The sequence below is a fragment of the Alligator mississippiensis genome, chromosome 1, assembly GCF_030867095.1.
Source record: "Alligator mississippiensis isolate rAllMis1 chromosome 1, rAllMis1, whole genome shotgun sequence".
Classification (NCBI taxonomy): Eukaryota; Metazoa; Chordata; order Crocodylia; family Alligatoridae; genus Alligator; species Alligator mississippiensis.
The window spans coordinates 31,435,904-31,456,591 of NC_081824.1; the positions used below are offsets into that span (position 1 = coordinate 31,435,904).

Sequence of the window (20,688 nt, forward strand, 5' to 3'; positions counted from 1 at the left end):
AGCACGTTAGCAGAGAGGGAAAGACTGCAGCAAGACCTGGATAGGTTGCAGGGGTGGGCTAACAAAAACAGGATGCGTTTCAATACTGACAATACTCATCCAGCCTGTGGTAGTGTGCCTTTTTATTATTCAGAATGACCGACTTAGATTTGAGAATTACCAGCTAATATTTAGATACTTCCCAGGCATGCTAAAATTCTTGCTTCAATGGCATTATCTGGCATTAGTGGTCTTTTAATCTTTGGATTTGAAGCACACAGGTACTATAGTGAGGGTCACTGTATTAGAAATAGAATTAGAAATATTAAGGACTTGTGAGAAGATTTGCTTGATACAAGCATGTACTCATTTCATTTTAACATTGGAAGGCTATGATCCTTGTACATAGTTCTATTAGACCTTGAAATCCTGATGCTTTCACTACCTCCCAATCCCACTTCTTCAATCTACTGCTTAGAATTCTAAGGAACAGGAATTATATACAAGAAAGAACCCTATTCATAAAAGCCCTTAATATATAGTAGGGATACTATTTCTTTGTTATAATCAAAGCATTAGAATTCTATAGTACTAAAATCCATTTTTCAGTTATTCTCTCCTAAAAGCCAAGGAAAATTTGGTGGATTGATGCCATCTACTTCTGACTGTGCCAGACACAGCTCTGACAGACCATACACCATCTGCATTTTCCTGTATTGTATTGTTCAGTATTCCATCTGTTGTGCTTTTAAGCTCTGATACAAAGCCCAAAGTCAAGGGAAGTCTTCCGCGGACTTTTAATCAAATATAGCTCAAAATTGCTATAAATACAATGAAGTAATTTTACCTACCACAAAATGAGGTGCAGGCAGTCCTTGGACTTATGACAAAATTGGTTCCTGAAAGCCACGTCTTAAGTTGAAACGTTGCAACTCGAAACCAATTTTCCCATAGGAAACAATGTTCGAAATGGGGGATTGGTTCCTGAACCAAGGCCCAATACCCTATTTTCACAAAAAAACCCACTAAATTTTGTACTCAATCAATTGTAGATGAGCAATATAGCTACACTGATGTATTTCTATTGTAAATAGCAATCGTATTGATTTGGAAGGACTTCTTTGAGGTGATTTTGCTGGACTTTTCGAAGGGTTCTTGGCTGGAGTCGTCTCAGGAGTGTTGGCTGCAGGTTTTTCTGAAGTCTTGTTTGCTTTCTTAAAGAAAGTGTCCAAGGATGTTTGGGCAGATATTCTCCAGTGAGACGGGCGATGCAGAAAACTTGTTCACTGGCATGGTGTCAGGTCAGATCGAGTGTTGTAAAATCGAAACTGACATCATAAAGTTGAAACACGGTGTCAATTAACAAACATTGTAAGTATGAAACTTTTTAACTCAAAACATTGTAAGTCAAGGACTGCCTGTATTCCAACAGGCACCTTTTGGACCCAAGGTGCCAAACTCATTTGACCCCACAGGTAGACAGTCCATCTCTGGCATCTCTGGGAAAGTGGTGGCAGCATTAACCCCTCAAATGCTGACCCCATATATATATAGCGACTCTGGCAGCTGCAGGGGTTAACAATGCCACCACACAAATTGCATCCAAATGGGGATCTCAACCTGGAAGTGTGGCAGTAAGGCAAATAATGTGGCATTAATTTCTGTGGCTACCAGGGCCGCTTTGTGGGTTGGGCCAGCATCCAAGGGATACCAGCACTACTGCTCACCCTGCCGCCACAGAACTGCATCCTGAGTAGGGATCCCAAATTTAGAATTCAGCAGTAGGACAAGCAACAGCAACATTAAGCTCCATGTGCTGGCTGCACAAACACAGCAGCTCTGGAAGCCACATGGAGGGGGGGGGGGGGGGTTAATGCCACTGCCTATCACCCCACTGCTAAATTTCTGACCTTGCAGGATGGACCCAGAGGTGGGTCTTCCAGACCATGAGAAGCCCCAATAGCCAAGCGACCTGCACGCTAATTTTGAGACCCCTGTTTTAGATACCTGAAGTTTTAGAAAAACATTCGTTTAAAATGGCTTATTTAAATATGGTTTAAGCTAACCTAATCACACACTATCAAAAAACAGCTCTGTGATTTTAATGACATGGGGCTTTAGGTGATTAGAGCCAATTCCTACATCTTAAAGTGCAGGAGAACAAAGCTCATCATGTGTGAAACACCTAAACCATCTGTACTGTGTAAGAGTTAGCTGTTAGTATACAGCTCAAATACACTATGAAATATCCTTACTGTAATACATTTAGTTCCCCAGGAAAACACTATAGGCTATTAATTGCATTGTTTGTAAACAAAGGTTGATTTATGAACAGAAGTAGTAGTTACATACTGATTTTACACTAATCAGCTCCTAGTATTTGTCTGCAACTCAAGAGTTGTTTTTCAGAATACATATACATGTAAGTATGCTCCTGTTGGCAGGGCAATGGGACACACCTGGGTGTTGACCTTGCTCAGTGTCCTAGTGGTGTGGGTGCTCATCTCCCCAACTGAAATTCAGGATGGACTCAGGAGAGACTCTGACATGCTTAGGGTCAGGGACGACAGAGTCAGGGAACTTCTGGAGTGGCTGGACATGTTCAAATCAGCAGGTCCAGATGCTCTCCACCCCAGGGTGCTGAGGGAATTCGCAGGGATTATTGAGGGGCTCCTGGCATGGCTTTACAAGCTCTCATAGTGCTCTGGCAAGGTGCCAGATGACTGGAAGAGGGCCAATGTGGTCCCATTTTCAAAAAAGGGAGGAGGGAGGACCCAGGCAACTATAGGCCCGTTAGTCTTACTTCAATCCTGGAGAAGCTCTTTGAGAAGATTATCCAGGAGCACATCTGGGAAGGACCGGCAGGGGGGACGATGCTCAGGGGCAACCAGCATGGGTTCATTAGGGGCAGGTCCTGTCAGCCCAACCTGATTGTCTTCTATGATCAGGTCACAAAATCATTGGACACAGGTGTCGCGGTGGATGTAATCTTTGTGGACTTCAGGAAGGCCTCTGACACTGTCTCCCACCCCATTCTCATTAAAAAGCTAGGCGACTGTGGCACTGATGCCTACACAGTCAGATGGGTCACAAACTGGCTGAGGGATCGCACCCAGAGAGTGGTGGTGGACGGGTCATATTTGACCTGGAGGGATGTGGGCAGTGGGGTCTCCCAGGGCTCAGTCCTTGGGCCCGCACTGTTTGATCTCTTCATTAGCGACTTGGACGAGGGGATGAAAAGCACCCTGTTCAAATTCACTGATGACATCAAGATCTGGGGCGAGGTGGGCACGCTAGAAGGGAGGGAGAGGATACAGCTGGACCCGGACAGGTTACAGGGGTGGGCGAATGAGAACAGGATGGGATTCAATACTGACAAGTGCAAGGTACTGAACTTGGGCAGTAAGAACCAGCAGCATACCTATAGGCTGTGGAACTCTGTTCTCAAAAGCACAGTGGCAGAAAGAGATCTGGAGTCATTATTGATTCCAAAATGAACATGGGCCGCCAAAGTGAGGACGCAGTCAGTAAGGCCAATCGCACCTTGTCATGCATCCGCAGATGCATCACAAACAAGGCCAAGGAGGTGATCCTCCCCCCCTCTATGCAACACTGGTCAGGCCACAGTTGGAGTACTGCATCCAGTTCTGGACGCCGCACTTTAGGAGAGATGTGGCCAGCATCGAGAGGGTCCAGAGGAGGGCCACTCGCATCAGCAGGGCAGACCCTATGAGGGAAGGCTACAGGACATAAGCCTGTTCAGCCTGCACAAGAGAAGGATGAGAGGGGACTTGGTGGCCATCTACAAACTTACCAGAGGGGACCAGCAGGGAATGGGAGAGACCCTGTTCCCCCAAGCACCTCCTGGAGTAACAAGAAATAACGGCCATAAGTTGTTTGAGAGTCAGTTCAGGCTAGACATTAGAAGACACTATTTCACAGTCAGGGCAGCTAAGATCTGGAACCAACTTCCAAGGGAAGTGGTGCTGGCTCCTATTTTGGGGGTCTTTAAGAGGAGGCTTGACAATTACCTAGCTGGGGTCACATGAGCCCAGTATTCTCTCCTGCCCAGGGCAGGGGGGGGTGCTTGATGATCTACTTGGGTCCCTTCCGACCCTACATCTATGAATCTATATCAACAGGATATAATAGCTATAGGATTAACCATATACATCGAGCAAATGAAGCTAGTCACATGTTCCTATTACCATTCAAGGCTTTCCCTTTTCCCTTCATTGGTTTGTTAAAATTATGTGATATCTTACTTTAGAAGTGATATAATACAATAAAACAGTGCTTTCGTCCAATACCTAGCACAGAGTCATGATCTTAACTGGATCATGGAAACTATTTTTATATAAATAGATATTAGTAATCTGTGCTAAGAAACATCTTCATCTTGCACTTATAAAAAGTTACCATTGAAGGGGAACAAGCATATAAATTCCTCCAGCAATACCCAAAGTCTGATTTATGGCAACCATGGGATTTTTATTCTCATAGAAAAGCACAGCACAGTCCCTCACTGGGAAGCTTCAAGAAAGTAAAGGGCCTCAAAACAGCCAGGAAGAAAAGACATTCTGCCAGATAGATCACCACAATCAAATAAATTAAAAATCTGAATCTTCTGTCAGTAACTGGCACAAGTAGTAGTGAAATAATAAAATTAGACTTGACCTTTTCTTTTACAAATTATACTTCACTGGCTTCTTGTTCAATTCAGATTCGGCCCGATTCAGGGGACAGTGATTCCATGTACTGATTCGGATCACTGTCCTGATTCAATTCAGCCAAATCCAAATCTGAAGATTCGATTCAGATTTGGAGAATCAGCAATTCGGCCACAGACACAGCTTTATATGTTTTTTCTACATACCTTGAGGGACCAGGCATGGCTTGTGAACACTGAGATGGTAGGGCGCACAGAGCGTCTCACAGAAGTGCAGGCCCCCCCGCCCCACACATGCTCAGCGGCGGACTCAGAAGTGGATCAGAAGTCCCCTCCCGCGTTCCCATGGATGCTACATCCGCCCCACCATCTCAGCATTCACAAGCTGCCTGGTACCTTGAGGTATGTAGAAAAAACATATGAAGCTGTGTCTATGTCCGAATCGCTGAATCTCTCCAAATCGAATTGGAGGCTTCCGATTTGATTCAAAGAGATGAATGGGTCTCCTGATTCAATTCAGATTGAAATCAAATCTCCTCTGAATCGAATCAGCAACTGAAGCTCTGCACAGCCCTAATCAACATAGATAACTAATGCAACTAATCAGGGGTGCACCGATAGAGATTTTTGGGGCTGATACCAATATCCGATATTTAAAGAGGCATTATCAGCCGATACTGATGCGATTTCCAACACAGCATGGAGAGTTGCCTCCAGCTGGTAAGTCTGTTGTGGTGGAAGGGAAGGGAGGAGTGAAGGAGTGTGGGGGGTCAGATCAAGCCCCCCCCCACAGTGAGGGAGGGAAGGGGAGGGGACAGGGGCAGGTGCTGCCCAGCCAGGGCAGGGCAGGGGGCAGGACAGACCCATGGCTCATGGGCGGGGGGGAGGAGGGGGGGCGGTTCCTGCCACTGCTTGTATCCCAAAAGGGGAAGGGGAAGGGGGGAGGGGTTGTGCCCCCAGATCTGCGTGGGGCAGGGCAAGCAGGCTGCAGCTGTGGGCTGGAGCCAGGGCTGTGCCAGGCTCTTCTTGGCAGGGACTATGGAAGGGGCTGCAGCCACCCCAAATTTTGCAATATCTCCCTCCCAGCACTGCCGCCACCATGAGTCTGGTACAGACAACTGGAGAGTTCTGAAATCATCTAGTCTCCAGTTGTGTGCCCAAAAAAGGGAGATCATGTAAACTGGAGACTACCCTGAAAATGCTGACCTTACATTCTGCTGAAAACAAAAGACGTAAAAACAGTGGTATCAACAGTTTAGGTACCTATGGTTACCAAGTGCAACTGCTCAGAAAGCAAAGTGACTTTTTTTAAAGTTTTGTCATTATTCTGCAGTAACTGTAAAATTCAATTACATCAGAATAACTGAGAAAAAATTTTCAAAGTGAAAAGCTGTTTTTCCACATGTCCCTGGGTAAATTACTTTGGGAACTCAGACACTTCAATGCTATCCATAAAATGGGGATAATAGTACTTTCTTCCCTCACAGGAACATTATGAAGAGCAGTACATTAACAATTATGAGGAACTTCAATATTTCAGTGATGAATGCCTTATGCCCATGTTAGGATAGAAAGCATTGATCTAACTGCACAAACACTATTAAAGCAATTAGAACCATATCACCCATAACTGGATATAAAATTTAAGAACAATATTGGTTAAGCATTAGCAAGAACCAAGCAAAGCAGTCTCTTATAAACCAAATGTAGTAACTTCATTGCTTCCTTTAATACTATTCCCTTCAGTCTAACTAATGTCCAGTCCTCAGACAGCTCAGGGTGTTGAGTTATCCGTGTGTTACATACATCTACAGTAATGAAACCCAAACAGTGTAGTAATAACACACTTTGCAAAATTTATGCTACACACATTACATCTGACAACACGAGTTCTGCATATACACACACTAAGGAAATTTCCACTCCCATGCTTTTGTTCAAACAGTAATCTTGTTTGATTGAAAACACTAAAAAGATTAGGAAATGCATTCCTTAAAATAGATTCAAAGTTTCACTAATACTGTATATTGTAAAGAAAAAAAACACCTTCTATATCAAGAGAGATGAACGACAGCATAAGGAAGTAACCCCCCAAAAATTTTCACTTAACTTCAGTACTTTCTTATTTCCCTACATTCTTTCTACATGCAGAACAAGTTTTCAGGAATGTGAAAGTAATTTGTTCAGCTCTACTCACTTGAGTTTTGATGTATTGACACACACATATATGCATATTACACACACGCGCGCACGCGCGCATACACACACACACACATCGTGCTTAGACAAAATTATAGATTTCAGGCTGAAACTATTAATAATCTGATCTTTACTCAGGACTACAAAAAGCAGGTGGTTCTGTACAGCATAATTTCTAGTAGACACTGAAGATTAGGAAGAGTTTCACATTTTACTCTACTCATTTCTGTTGGTTTAAACACAGATGCTAAAATTTATATTTTAGCTGTAAAAATGTACACAGAACACTACAACTGCTAAGGGATAGTTCTTCAAAACTTAGCCAATCAGCACAAATACAACACATCCACACCAAATATTTTTGGTGTGAAAACTGAAAAAGAAAGCTTAACATGCATAAAGATTGAATCTGAAAACAAGTCCTCTCTTGAAAAAGAAAGTCCAGATACAATTCTACCTACTGCACATCAAAGTCTAAGCAGCTATAGGCTTAGAAGAGTCATACCATTCCACAGGAGATGTATATAGTTTTCCAGTTTCCTTAAACGGCAACCCAGTATGCCTCCACAGGTCAATTGCATTCTAGATGGCTCTCCTGTTCACTCAATAGACAATTTCTGCACTTCCAGTGCACATAAACACTAAGCAGGGAGTTAACTCCAAGCAGCCAGTAAGAAATTGGGCAAGTGAATTGCCATCCCTTAGACATCTGACTCTGGGCAGCACATATGCTTCCATTATCAAAGGATACAAACCTCTCAGACAGAAAATGTTTATCTAAGCCAGGAGAAGTATAATAGTCATTCGATAAAATTCATAACTTCATTAGCCACAAAGGCCAAAATACCAGTGCTCCCTCCTTGCCAAGGGAGAGCCCACTTAGACTACAGAGTGAAGCTCCCTTTTGCTTTCTCTCCCCTTCTGGCTTCATGACTTGCATTCTGTGCTGCTCAGCAGCCATGTTTCAACACAGAGTGGAGAATGCCCTCAGACCTATCAAGCAAATAGCCTTTTGGATGAGACATTTTCCAGGGAAGTGGATGATGTGCCTGAGGGCTAAAGCCCAAGTCCCCGATGGAGGATCAGGCAGAAAATGTCAGGATCTCAATGGCTGCAAAGATGGAAAAAGACTGGAGCAAGATGGAGGTCTCCTGTTGTCTTCAGTTCTTGCTTGCCACTGGACCCAGATCACAACCATGTCACTATCCTGTGGCTGCTCTTTCCGTACACTAGCCTCATCACATTAAGCTGAATGTACAAACTTCTACCACAGGAAACACACACTGCCATACCAAAACCCTTTCAATGCCAGCACGGAGACAAGACCAGTGAATCCAGCACTATCCAACCACATATCTGCACACAGGTGGCGGTAGCCTGATAGTCTTCGTGCACCTGGGTTGAGACGGGTGCATCTCAGGAGAGCCCTGCAATTCCTACAATGAGCGAGCAGTTCTTTTCAGAGCCCCTCCGCTCACCTCACATAGGGAAAGGGCTAGAAAAGGTGCCCTAAACCTAAGCTGACTTATCTGCTCCTAGCTGCGTAACCACATCCAGAGGGATCACTCCTGCAGTCAAAAAAAGTCATAAGATGACAATGATTTTCACAACATGGAATGTTCACACCTTGATGGATAAACAAGACAACAAATAACCAGAAAGAAGAACAGCCATTATCTCCAGGAAACTAGGGAGATACAACATCGAAGGCTACACCTTCTTCTGGAAGGGGAAACCAGCCCAGGACAGATGTATTCATGGCACTGGCTCTGCCATCAAGAATCAGCTCCATCAATCAATTTACAGAGCTCCCTGTGGGCATTAGAAGTGTCTTATGACCTTGCATCTTAAGCTCAGCAACAACCAACATGTCACCATCATCAGTGCATACACCCCAACGCTTGATGCCAACAATGATGTCAAAGAACAGTACTACTGCAACCATGACCATATACTAATTAGTACTTGCAGGGAAGACAAAATTGTTCTCCTTGGTGCCTTCAACGCCAGAGTCAGACGTGACATGGCACTCTACAGTGGCACCATTTGGAAGGAAGGGGTAGGGAAAACCAACTCCAACATCATGCTTCTCCTGAGCAAATGTGTAGCGCCTAGAGAGGCGTCACGAACAATGCCTCCAGAAATTCCTCCACATCAAATGGGAGGATTACCATACAAATTCCAGCATCCTTGCTCAAGCCAATGTTACCAGCATTGAGTCAGTGATTCTCAAGCACCGACTCCACTGGACTGGACATTGTGCGGATGCCTGACTCAGAACTCCCAAAACAAATGCTCTACTCCCAGCTTAGTAACAGCCTAAGATCTTGCAGTGGCTAGAGGAAATGCTACAAGAACACATTGAAGGCATACCTTAAGAAAACTGATGCTGAGGTCAAAACTTGAAGGGGAGCGGCGGGGGTGGCGGAGCTAGCTGCTAATCAATTCCAATGGCACCACAACCCCAACCAAGCAGCTGTCCATTTCAAGTTAAAGCATCTCATCCTCAAAGCAAAGAAGAAAGAGTGAAGGAAGGAAAAGGAGAGAAGTCCTGGGCTCCAGCCTACCCACCCCTCAGAAAGACGTGTAAATAGAGCAAAAGAATCACTTCCCTTCATGTGCAAGTGGCATTCCTGTTAATACAACCCAGGATGCTGGTGGGTTTTTGGTTGGGTTTTTTTTTGTGCAGTTGGCTTATGTTCAGTTTATGGTCCACTCTAACCGTCAGGTCCTTTGCAGTACCTCAGCCTAACCAGTCATTCCCCAGTCTGTATTTGTGCATGCAACTATTCCATCCTAAGTGCAGGACTTTGAACGTCTCCCATTCATTATTCATCATCTGGTAGCTGACCCTACGTATGAAGACTGAGGTAAAAAAAAAAGATATCAAATACTTTAGCCTTATCTGCATCATCTGCGACTATTTTCTTCTGCATTCTGTAAGCGACCTACGGTTTTTCTGTGATTTTCTCTCTCTCTTACTGTAGAATCCCTTTTTATTGCTTTTTAGAGGCCTTAGCAGCTGCATCTCAAATCATGACTTGGCCTTTCATTTTTTCCCTGCCGGTCTGTGGAATGCTCTTATACTCTTCCATTAGACCATGGGTGTCTACACATGTGCTCCAGGGTGGGGGGGGGGGGGCGCTTTAATTAGAGCGACACTCAGAGCAACAGCATCACATGTATTCAGCATCCCATGTTTCAAAATGGCGGTGGGGGCACTTTAACTAAAGCTCATTGAACAAGCTTTAAAGTGCCCCTGTCACCATTTTGAAAAGTGGGGATGCTGAACACACATGATGCGGGGGCTGCTGGAGCACACTATTTGGCATGCCCCAGCCAACTCACAGCAGACTATTAATCTAGCAGAGCTTCATGTATAGGTGCCCCAATTTTCCACTGTTTATATGATTTTGTTTTGAGTTTTAATTTACTGAGGATATAGCTGTCTAGCCAGGCTGGGATTCTGTTGCATTTCCCATTCTTCCTTTGCATTGGGATAACTTGCTCCTAAGCCCTTAAAAGAGTTCCCCCTTCAGAGTAGTCAGCATTCCTTTTCTCCCCAAGAACTGCCTCCAAGAGGATCCTGCCCACCAGTTACCTGAGTTCACTAAAATCCACTTTTCTGATGTCCTATGTCTTTATTCTGCTGCTCTCCTTCCTTCCTTCCTTTAGGATCTTGAACCTTATCAATTCTGTGGTCACCGTCACCCACGTTGCCTTTCACCTTCACATTCTCAACCAATGCCTCCCTATTTGTGGGCAGCAAATCAAGAAGAGCTTCCCCCCAGTTGCTCTCTCCCACCTGTATCAAAAAGTTATCCCTAACACACACCAAGAATCTGCTGGACTGATTGTACACTGCTGTTTCCCACCCAGCGGATGTTCCAATAATTAAAATCCCCCTTGAGAATCAAGCTCTGTGATTTGGAATCTTTGGTTGGCTACTTAAAGGCCTCAGCCACCTCCACCCTCTGCTTTGGTGGTCCATAGCTGATGGTCTAGAACACAGAACTGGGAGGAATCTCCTGGATCGAGTTCAACCCCCTATAATCACAGGCACATTATAAAATAATCCCCTCAATAAGGAAGGAACTTGAAGAACTGTGAAATAGTTCACGTTTTGCCCCTGCTACTTTGATTGAAAGGCTGGTCTAGAAAAAACCCCACTGCTCTAACGATTTTGAACCTTCTTGCTTCACTTTATTCTTAGCCGATTTATATTCATTTTTTTTCTGCACCAGCACTCTTCTTCTTAAACGGATGTTCTCCCTCCTTGGTGTTTAGCCCTCTGAGGTATTTATAGATAGCAATGTATCACCGCTCAGCAATAGCTAAACAAAAAAGCCAAGCTATTCTAATCTCTTCTCATATAATAGACTCTCCAGTCCCCTAATCAACCTGATAGAATTCAAGCTAGAACTGGTGCAGAGAAGTGCTCTCTTGAACATGAATGACCATACCTGCACATAATATTCCAGACTATGTTTTGCTAGTGCCTTGTACAATGACAGTGATACTTCCCTATTTCTATTGGAAAATACACCCTAGGATTGTATTCCCCCATGCTAGCAGCTTGTAGTCAATGCGGGATCAGTTAATACAGGCAGGCCTTTCTCTTACTACAATTTCTAACTTGTAACATCCCATTTTAGAGTTAATTCCCAAGCACATGACCTTTGCATTTTGTACTACTACATTTAATTTCATTCGATTTCTAATACTTCACTCTTCAAGGTCATCCATTTTCATCCTCTATGATATTCCAATTCTCTTGTGCATTGGCAATAAATCCCAACTTAGTGTCATCATCACATTTCATCAGCACACTTCTACTTCTACAAAAAAGTCATCAGAATAAAAACATTAAAGATAAAGAACAATGTTTGAATTCCACTGCTATCTTCTTGGCCAGCCTGATACTGCCCTTTAACCACCACCCATTTTCAGCATTCCCAACTTCTTGGCCACCTTAATTCTTGTCCTATTTCCTTCATCTTCTCCACTTATGCTAATATTTTCCCATATGACACCCTATCATGTTTTACTGAAATCCAGGCAGAATAATATACATTGATTAGAAAGTAAGTTCTCTTACCAAAGAAAACGGAAAAATTAGTCTGGTCTGATTTACCTTTAGGAAACCCATTTTACCTCATTTTCCTCTATGCCCAAATATTTTCTCTTTCAAAAGTAGAATTCAAGACTGAATTGAATTCAAATAAGTGGGTCATTTTTCTTCCACTTCTTAAACTCAAAGATTATCCCATGTAGCCATTCATGCTATGAGCTTATCTGGTCCCTGTTCCCAATCTGACCTCCTGCTTTGAGTACATTTAAACTCCCCGAGTTTTACTTCCCCTTGGTTATGGTAATTTCCATCATCATACTCCTTCCCATTATCCTGTCTTTTGCCCCCCACACCTTATCTTCAACATCACTAAATACCTTGCCTCAGTTTTTTCAATAGGATCATACTTAACTTTAAATCTGAAGTCCAGTCCTATTTAAACTGTACAACTTCTTTTCTTGTTCTATTCTTACTTATATAGCTGAAAAACATTTTGCTATTTGTTTTAGTATCCTTTGTGAAGTTCAACTCAGCTTGACTTTTGGCAGCTACTACATTAACCCTAGACTTCCTGACCTTAAGACATAATTTTCTTGGCTTATCAGTCTGTTTTCCCATTCCTTGTAGGGTTGTTTATTCCAAGTGTTCTTTCTGAGATAGTTATTGATCCAAGTAGGTCTGGAGTCCCTTCCTACATTTTCCCCTTGCTTGGGATACAGATTCCTAATAGTTTAATTTTTTTTTTTATTTTTTTTAAACATAAAGAAATCCCTGGGTCTCCTCCAAATTCAAATATTAGAGCTCCCCAGTTCAGCTGGCTTCACAAACTGGTTATTTTAGGTTGAGAAACTTTGTCCTATTGAAATGAACAATTTTTAGTTACAGACCTACTTCCTGTTAATCTACCATTACATTTAAAGAGAATAAACTAGCATGCATCCTACCTAAGCAGGTGTGGTTTTTAACATCTACAAACACAAATTCAGTGACTATTTATATGCTGACCACTTAGGTCAACCCTTCTACTCCAGACTTGTTTCCTTCTGTCCAAATTAAAATCTTGCCCTGTCACTCAGACATTTCATCTGAGTTGTCTGTCAGCTCTACATGGATCAAACATGGCTCTCAATCTTCCTAAAAGTCTTTTCTAGTACCACTTTTCTCTATCACTTCAGACAACCCCCGCCCCCACCCCAGTAGCCTGATAGCCATTATTAAGGCCTGTAACTGGGGCAATATCTTAGATACAGTTTCAGTGTGAGAATCTAGGGGAAAAAGTTCACATCTATCATGCAGATTCATTCTGCAAAAAATCTCTAATACACATTTTTGTTCTTTTTTCCTATCTATCTCATCACTTCATACCCTGCTTACTGCAACAGTCTTTTCACTGGTCCTGACAAATGCAATAATGTGCTACTCACATTCCCTTGTGCTGCTGCTTCACCCATCTCCTTGCACCCCTCCCTTCTCTTTTGCAACAAATAATCTACTACTTTTCATTTTAAGACCCTTAATGTGTCTACCTAACCCACCATAAAGACATTAAGTCTCAATTCCCCCTCCCCCACATAAGCTCATGATGCCAGGCTCCACTGCCTACTTGTTAACATTTCTAATGGGCATCTGACATGCTTTCCCCCCCTTGCTGCCCTCCCACATGGAATTAACTTTCCGTAAATGTTTATATAACTACTTCATTATCTTCCATCATAGCTTTCTTTTTCTTTGATGCCTCCAAAAACCCTCCAAACCTCCAAAATGTGTTTGTGTGTGTGTGTGTGTGTGTTTGTTTTTACAACAGGCAGGCCACTTGTGTATAAAAACTACTGCCTATCATAGTGCCCAATACTACCTCACTGTTTCTTTGTACTCCCCAAAAACTGTACCCATAGGTTGTATCTTGTCTTATGCATAGATGCTATGCTCTCTGAAGTAAGAACAATTTTTTTGTTCAGACTGAGTAATGCCTAAGACAGTGGAGTTATGGCACATGACTAGAGCTCCTGTACAATACAGCAAAACAAACAGAAAATAAAAATAGAAGAGGGAAAGAAAAAAAAAAAATCAAGAGAAAAAGAATAAACCACCTTAACCACTGGCTCTTGTTAGTCACAAAGGTAGTGTATCAAGTCCAGAAAAGAAAATTCTACCACTAAGAAGTTATAAGAACATTAGGCAAGGGAAGAATGTAACAAAAGGTTGCCCCTTTGAAAACTATACACCTTCCACTCTTCTCTTATTTTATTTGGCAGGATTATGACTTGGTAAAAGCTGGTTTGTAAAGGGACAGACTCACTAGTGGGACACAAAGCAAGTTTCACAGTCAACTTAACATGACTACTCTACTAATGTTTAAACAACATCCTTGGTACCACCGTAGTATTTCAATATCTATTTAAGAGCTAAATACTATGATCTGACATATGCACACCACTCCACTTAAAGTCCTAGAATCTAGCCCTGAGACTTAATACTTTTTTGTAACGTCCCTGTTCCATGCCTCCTCCTCACTAAAAACACATGCAAGTCATACTATTTGTGTTATGACGATTGCCCTTCCAACCCTAATCTATGATCCTGTGAACATATATACATGCATACACACTTTCCATTATAAACTTTCCCCACTATGAGTGTTGCTTTCAAATTTATTTATTTTTGGGGCCAGAGACCAGTTATTTTATACTTCTATGAAGTGTCTAGTATGCTTTTTGAATCTTGATTAATAATCTGAATAAGATGCCATTTTCTACTACTTTTCCCAGTAGAAACAAATGGTTTAAACAGAATGTCTTTTATTTATACATATAAATGTTTTGAAGTGTAATGTGTGTGTATAAAGTTATACGTAATAAAAATTAAACACATAAAATAAATAAAATAAAGGTCTTAATTTTCCCAGTGTATCCACTACCCCCTCTTCTCACAGCTTGGTGTCATGTGCAAGCCTGCTGAAGGTACACCTCATTCCATCTTCCGGGTCACTGATATTGAACAAAACCAGCTCCAAAACTGGCCTGGGTCAATCCACCTGATACCAACTGTCATGAGACACCAAGCCACTGACTACTACCCTCTGAGCCTGACAATCAAACCAGTTTCTATCCACCTTACAGTCCATTCATCCAAACCATACTTCCTTAGCTTGCTTGCAGGGATGTTGTGGGAGATTATATCAAAAACCTTGCCTAAGTCAAGGTATACCACATCCACAAATCACCTCCTTCTCCTTCAAGTGCTTAGAAATTGATTCCTTGATGATCTGCTCCATGATTTTTCCAGGAACTGAGGTGAGGCTGACTGGTCTGTAGTTCCCTGGAACCTCCCTCTTCCCTTTCCTAAAGATAGGCACTATATTTGCCTTTTTCCAATAATTCAGGACCTCTCCTAATTGCCACAAGTTTTCAAAGATGATAGCCAAGAGATCTGCAATCACACTGGCCAACTCTCTCAGCACCCTCGGGTGCATTCCATCCAGTCCCATGGACTTGTACATATCCAGCTTTTCTAAATGGTCCCTAACTTGTTCTTTTGCCACTAACAGCAGCTCACCTCCTCCCCAAACTGTGCTGCCCGGTGAAGTAGTCTGGAAGCTGACCTTGCCTGTGAAGAGTAAAATGAAAAAGGCATTGAGTACTTGAGCCTTTTCTACATTATCTGTCAGTAGCTTGCCTTCCCCATTTAGTAAAGGACCCATACTTCCCCGATCTTCCTGTTGCTGCTGACATATTTGTTCAGTGTTCCTTGTATGAACTTAGAGGTTGTATTTGTGTACTGATACAAGTTTTTACTGCTTTCCATTTTAGTTAGCCCTGCAGAGCCAATAACCTAAGAAAGCAAGTTAAATTATTTTCTGTGCATTAGAGTTATTTACCAAGCTTCAATCAGTTACGCCTCTCCAAACCCACTGAAAGCAGTGCAGTTGCCTTAGATCATATACTTCTAAGACCAAACTGGATTATGTTCTTTAAAACTTACATGTTCAGTAATATTAAAGGGAAGAGGGGGTGGGGAAGAAAAAAAACCCATTGTAATTATAAATGCCTAAGGCAACTTTGTGGGGCTGAGAATTATAAAGAAAACACTTTCATTTGGAAACCGATGAACTCCATGGGATAAAAGAAACATGGAATCTCTGTAACGCCATCTTCAGAACAGAACCAAAAGCTAGAGAGACAGAAAAATTCATGTTCACTCCTACTTAAATTTAGTGCCAAGACAATCTGTCATTAGTACTTCTGACACACAACCTCCCAGAAAGCCACTGTTTTTACTCTCAGACTTTCAGCAAGAAACCATCAAAAACATTTAAATACAAAAATGAAGCAAAAATTAAAAACTCCTGTACTGAGAGGAGATGGGACAAAATTACAGGAACTAACGCTTTATGTGCTACCACCACACTGTCTTATCTGCTTGCATGTTGTACCTCTCCTTACTTTCATTTGTCCTGTCTACTTCTGATCTTTACAAAGTCTTAAGCTGCATTCATTACTAACGTAGCTGAATGTCTCCTTTCAATAGCAGCTTTTGCTATACAACAACTTTTAATCCATGACCCCCAAAATGCCTCAGAGTCCACTCATCAAGAAACTGACCTAAAACTTTTCCTGTTCTCAGCAATTAGAAGCACCGCAGAGAACCCATTCCAGTTCAGGATTTTTTTTTAATCCCACCACATTGAAAAGAAATGGGGAAAGCACATGTTTAGGTAGTAGCATGATAATGATAACATTCAAATTTTAATACTGAGCTGACCTAAACCTACAAAGCCATTACACATTTTTAGACCCTGCTGTAATATAAGCATCTAGAACATATGCTAGAAATAGTAAGCTTGCAATCTTTTTTTTTCAACTAGATTGCTAACTTTGAACATCCCTTCCCACCTCCAAAAAACAACCCTGAGCGTGCAGAAAGCAACTGCAACTTGTTGCAACTTACTCATTATTACAATGCACAGATTAGACAGTATCCTTGTCCGTGTCTGATCTTGATAAATGCTGCACATGGGTTACAGAGACTTAGGACCTTTCAAAAGAGTACCCTGAACACAAGCATATGATAGAAATAGTTTTCTCCCTATTCTTAAGAAACAAAATTGATGTTGTTTTCTGTTCTAAGAAAAGGTCTTCCCCAACTCTTTTCCACTAGTGACAGCAAGCACTGATCAGATCTCGTACTCAAATAACACAACTCAATAGCATTCGAAGGGCAGGAAGTGAACAGGCTTTTAGAGCACTTGAAGTTTTTGTGTTATACCCGTATAAGACAGCGCCATTATATTTCAGGGTTTTGGAGAGGCATAATTGATTGAAACGTACTAAGTAACACTAACACAACTGTCCAATTGTTGTTGGTGTGTGTTTGCCTTTGGTTTTTTGGGGGAGTTTTTTTCTATTCATTGGCAGTGAGTGGAAAATGTTTGTTATTCTTCTGAAGAAACTTGTCAAGGGGCAATTTCATTAGTTTTAAATGTTAGTAGAGAGCTGTTATAGTTGTAATGTCATTTCCAACAAACTGCTACGTGTTCAGTTAGCAAACTAGCTCTTTTACCCCAAACTTTGAATGCTACATTACTAGACCGTGCACAGCTAAATTTCCTAGACTTCAATACCCCATGATTTGAAAGAGAACAGATTCACTATGTCAGGGGTTCCCAACATTTATGTGCCCAAGGGCACATTCGAATTTAAAAGAAAAATCAGCGGCCACCAATATGAATATTAAAGTATTTAGATCAATCCTGCGTGAGCACCTAAATAAACCTCAGGGGGCAAAATGGCACCCGTGAGTGCCGCGTTGGGAACCGCTGCTCTATGTTTTCAACTGCTTGTCCAATTAAGTGTCAGTTTGCACATCAAGTGGCTTGACTAGCTTCTATCAAATTCTAGAAATAATTTTTTACTTCTTTAGGTCATTCAGATAGCTTTTTATCAAAGTATCAGACAAACTGGTGAAAAATGGAGATGTCTTAAAATCTAATCACCATGCTATAGATTTGAAAACAGAGTTCATAAATGTATACCTATTAATATTTGCTTGAATTCTTGAGAATTTCAAGAAAAAATCAATGTTACATTTAAAGGAAGCTACTTCAGGATGTTAGTACAAACAACCAATACCCAACTGATGTTTTGCTAAAATTGCTGAAGAAATTAATGACAAAAGATAAGCAGACCAACAGCCAATACAACCTTTAACCTAGTCTTGCAAAATTCTTATTCTGGGTGAGTAATTTTTGATAATTCAGTAAATTATTAATCATATTTATCATCATTATAATTATAGTCAAACAGGATACATGCCCAGATTTTGAAACCGAGCTAGTACACTTTCATGGTAGTTTTGCAAAGCTTTTCCAATGAAGTTGCTGAATATCAGCAATCTAGATATTAAATCTTAATTTATACACACTGCTCATGTTTTTTTTAAACCAACCAGCAAGCTATCATTGATCTGATCTGACAACAAACATCAGGCAGACAGTTTTAATGAGAAAGGATCCGAACACATTCAAGTTTGTCTCCTGATGGACATACAAACTGAATTGTCTTCAGGAAAATTGAGAGTTCATTCATATCAGATTAGTTAAAACCTGCCTGCGAAGACTGCCAACTTTATGTCTTCAAACTTCAGGATTTTAATAGGTTCAGGGGCCATTTTATGTTCCTTTGTGCCCAAGTCCAGTCTTCTCCACAATCATGAGAGTGAGAAACTTGCTCTTAAAAATGACATTTGAGACGCACATAAAATTATACACTTCCTGAAGCAGTGACTTTAAAAAGAAAAAAAAAAAAAAAGGGAGGGGAAGGAACCTGGGACAAAGGCCATGAGAGCTGGCAACACTGCTCTATAGCTTGCTTGGGACCCAAGTACTTGCACCAACTTCTCATGTCTCTGGTCAGCTTTAGCCATGCGGCATTACAGAACTGTATCTATTTGATAAATATCCTTTAAAATAATTGTCACTGGTACTAAATTGTTGATCTAAAACAAACCAGCCCAATGTGGTATAATTACATGCAATCACTTAAGTGCAAGCTTGTTGGAAAGGGAAATTACTTCGGGAACAAAACAGTCGTTCCTTCTGTGAGGGTTATTTTGAATGCAAAAACCACTGAATGGAGAGTTGAGGAACTAGCAAGACAAGAAAGTCCTGAAAAAGTCATTTGGGCAACAAACTGCTCTGTTACCCTCGCATACTTCAGATGCTTGAATTAGGCACGGGAGGTAGGGGGACACCCGGGGGCCAGCAGGGGAGGTCCCTCTCCCAGGGGACTGTGCTCATGGCAACCTGCTGCCCGAGGAGCGGGGCAGGGCAGGGCAGGGCGCGGGGACGTTCACCCAAGATCGCCCCCTCCCCGCAACCAGGCAGTGCTGCAACCCCAATAACTCGGAGCTCAAGTGCGCTCCGGGAAGTGCCCGAGCGCCCCCACACCAGATTACTGCCAAACAAGGGGGGAGAAGTGGCAGGGAAGCCCCATGCCGGGCTCCCGCAGCTGCCTCGGGGACTGGGCCGCGCCGGTGTGGAGGCATTTCAAGCCGCTTAGAACGAAAAACGACACCCCCCGCGAGACAACCCCGTCTGCACCGCCCCAGGGGGCTCAACCCCCACCACGGGTCCCCGAGGGAGGAGCTGGAACCCCGGGGGGGGTCGAACCCCGCGCGCCGGGGGGAGGGGCGCGCCCCTGGGGGGGTCGAACCCCGCGCGCCGGGGGGGAGGGGAAGGGGCGCGCCCCTGGGGGGGTCGAACGCCGCGCGGGGACGTTCCCGGGGGGGAGGAGGTGGAACCCCGCGCGGGCGGGGGGGGCGGCGCACGGCCGCTGGGGGGTTCGAAGGTGGGGGGGGGGAGGGCCCTCGCGATGTTCGAACGGGCGCGCGCATCGCGGCGGTTTAACGTCCCCCCCGTGCGCGCGCGTCCGCCGGGCCGAGGAGAGAGAGGGAGGGGGGCGCGGCCCCACAGACGTGTCCGGCGGGGGATGGCGGCCGCGCTCACCTCCTCGATGGCCGCCACGGTGTTCCGGCACTGGGGCAGGCGGGTGGTGAAGTTGGAGGCGGTGGGCGCCTTATAATCCTCATTGGTCTCGGTCACGAATTCCGCCACCGAGATCTGGTCCGGCATGGCGCGGCCGGGGGCGCCCCCTCGCACCGCCGGCTCTCATGCACACAAGGACTCGGCCCGGCCCGCGCCGCACCGCGCTCCTCCCGCTCACTCGGCAGCGGCAGCCCGACACACGCCCATCCCCGCCCGCACTGGGGCCGGTGCCCCGCCCCGCCCCGCCCCGCCCTCCTCGGACACACTGCGGGGCGGGACGCCGCGAACTCCGCCCCGCCCGCACGCAGACCGTTGGGGGGCGGGGGGCTGCGACGGAGCGGCGGCGGGGGAGGGGCGGTGGCGCGCAGTGGTACACAATGCGGGGTAGCTGCGGCCCCCCCCCCCCATGTGCATGGGGGGCAGCTACACGCACCCCCCCCCATTCCCACCGGGGATGGGGGGGCTCAAGGGGGAGTAGTTACACCCCCCTTTCCCTGCGGATGCAATGCACACGCGCACCGCACACTCCTCCGATGCACAGCAAGGGGGGGCAGCTACACACACACATACACTCCCCTCTCCCTGATACAAACTGCCCCACGCCCCCACCCCTTCCCGGCCCTGCTCCCGCCCCAATGCTCTTGCAGGGCGCTGCCTGCAACCCTTCCCTGTCCCACCCTGGCTGTGGAGACTCTCAAGATCACACTCACACTCACTCTCTCTCTCTCT

The 20,688-nt window shown here is 44.0% G+C and overlaps 1 protein-coding gene across 2 annotated transcripts in view; it reads right to left on the bottom strand.

Moving 5' to 3' along the window:
- Positions 1-20,170, bottom strand: part of ASAP2 (ArfGAP with SH3 domain, ankyrin repeat and PH domain 2) — a 159,814-nt gene extending 139,644 nt beyond the window's left edge. For both annotated transcript variants that reach the window (XM_014597309.3, XM_014597308.3), the window contains exon 1: positions 19,921-20,170. In XM_014597309.3, the coding sequence (XP_014452795.1) occupies positions 19,921-20,046 (126 nt within the window). In that variant the 5' untranslated portion in view covers positions 20,047-20,170. The remainder of the gene's footprint in view (positions 1-19,920) is intronic.
- Positions 20,171-20,688: the final 518 nt, after the last annotated feature.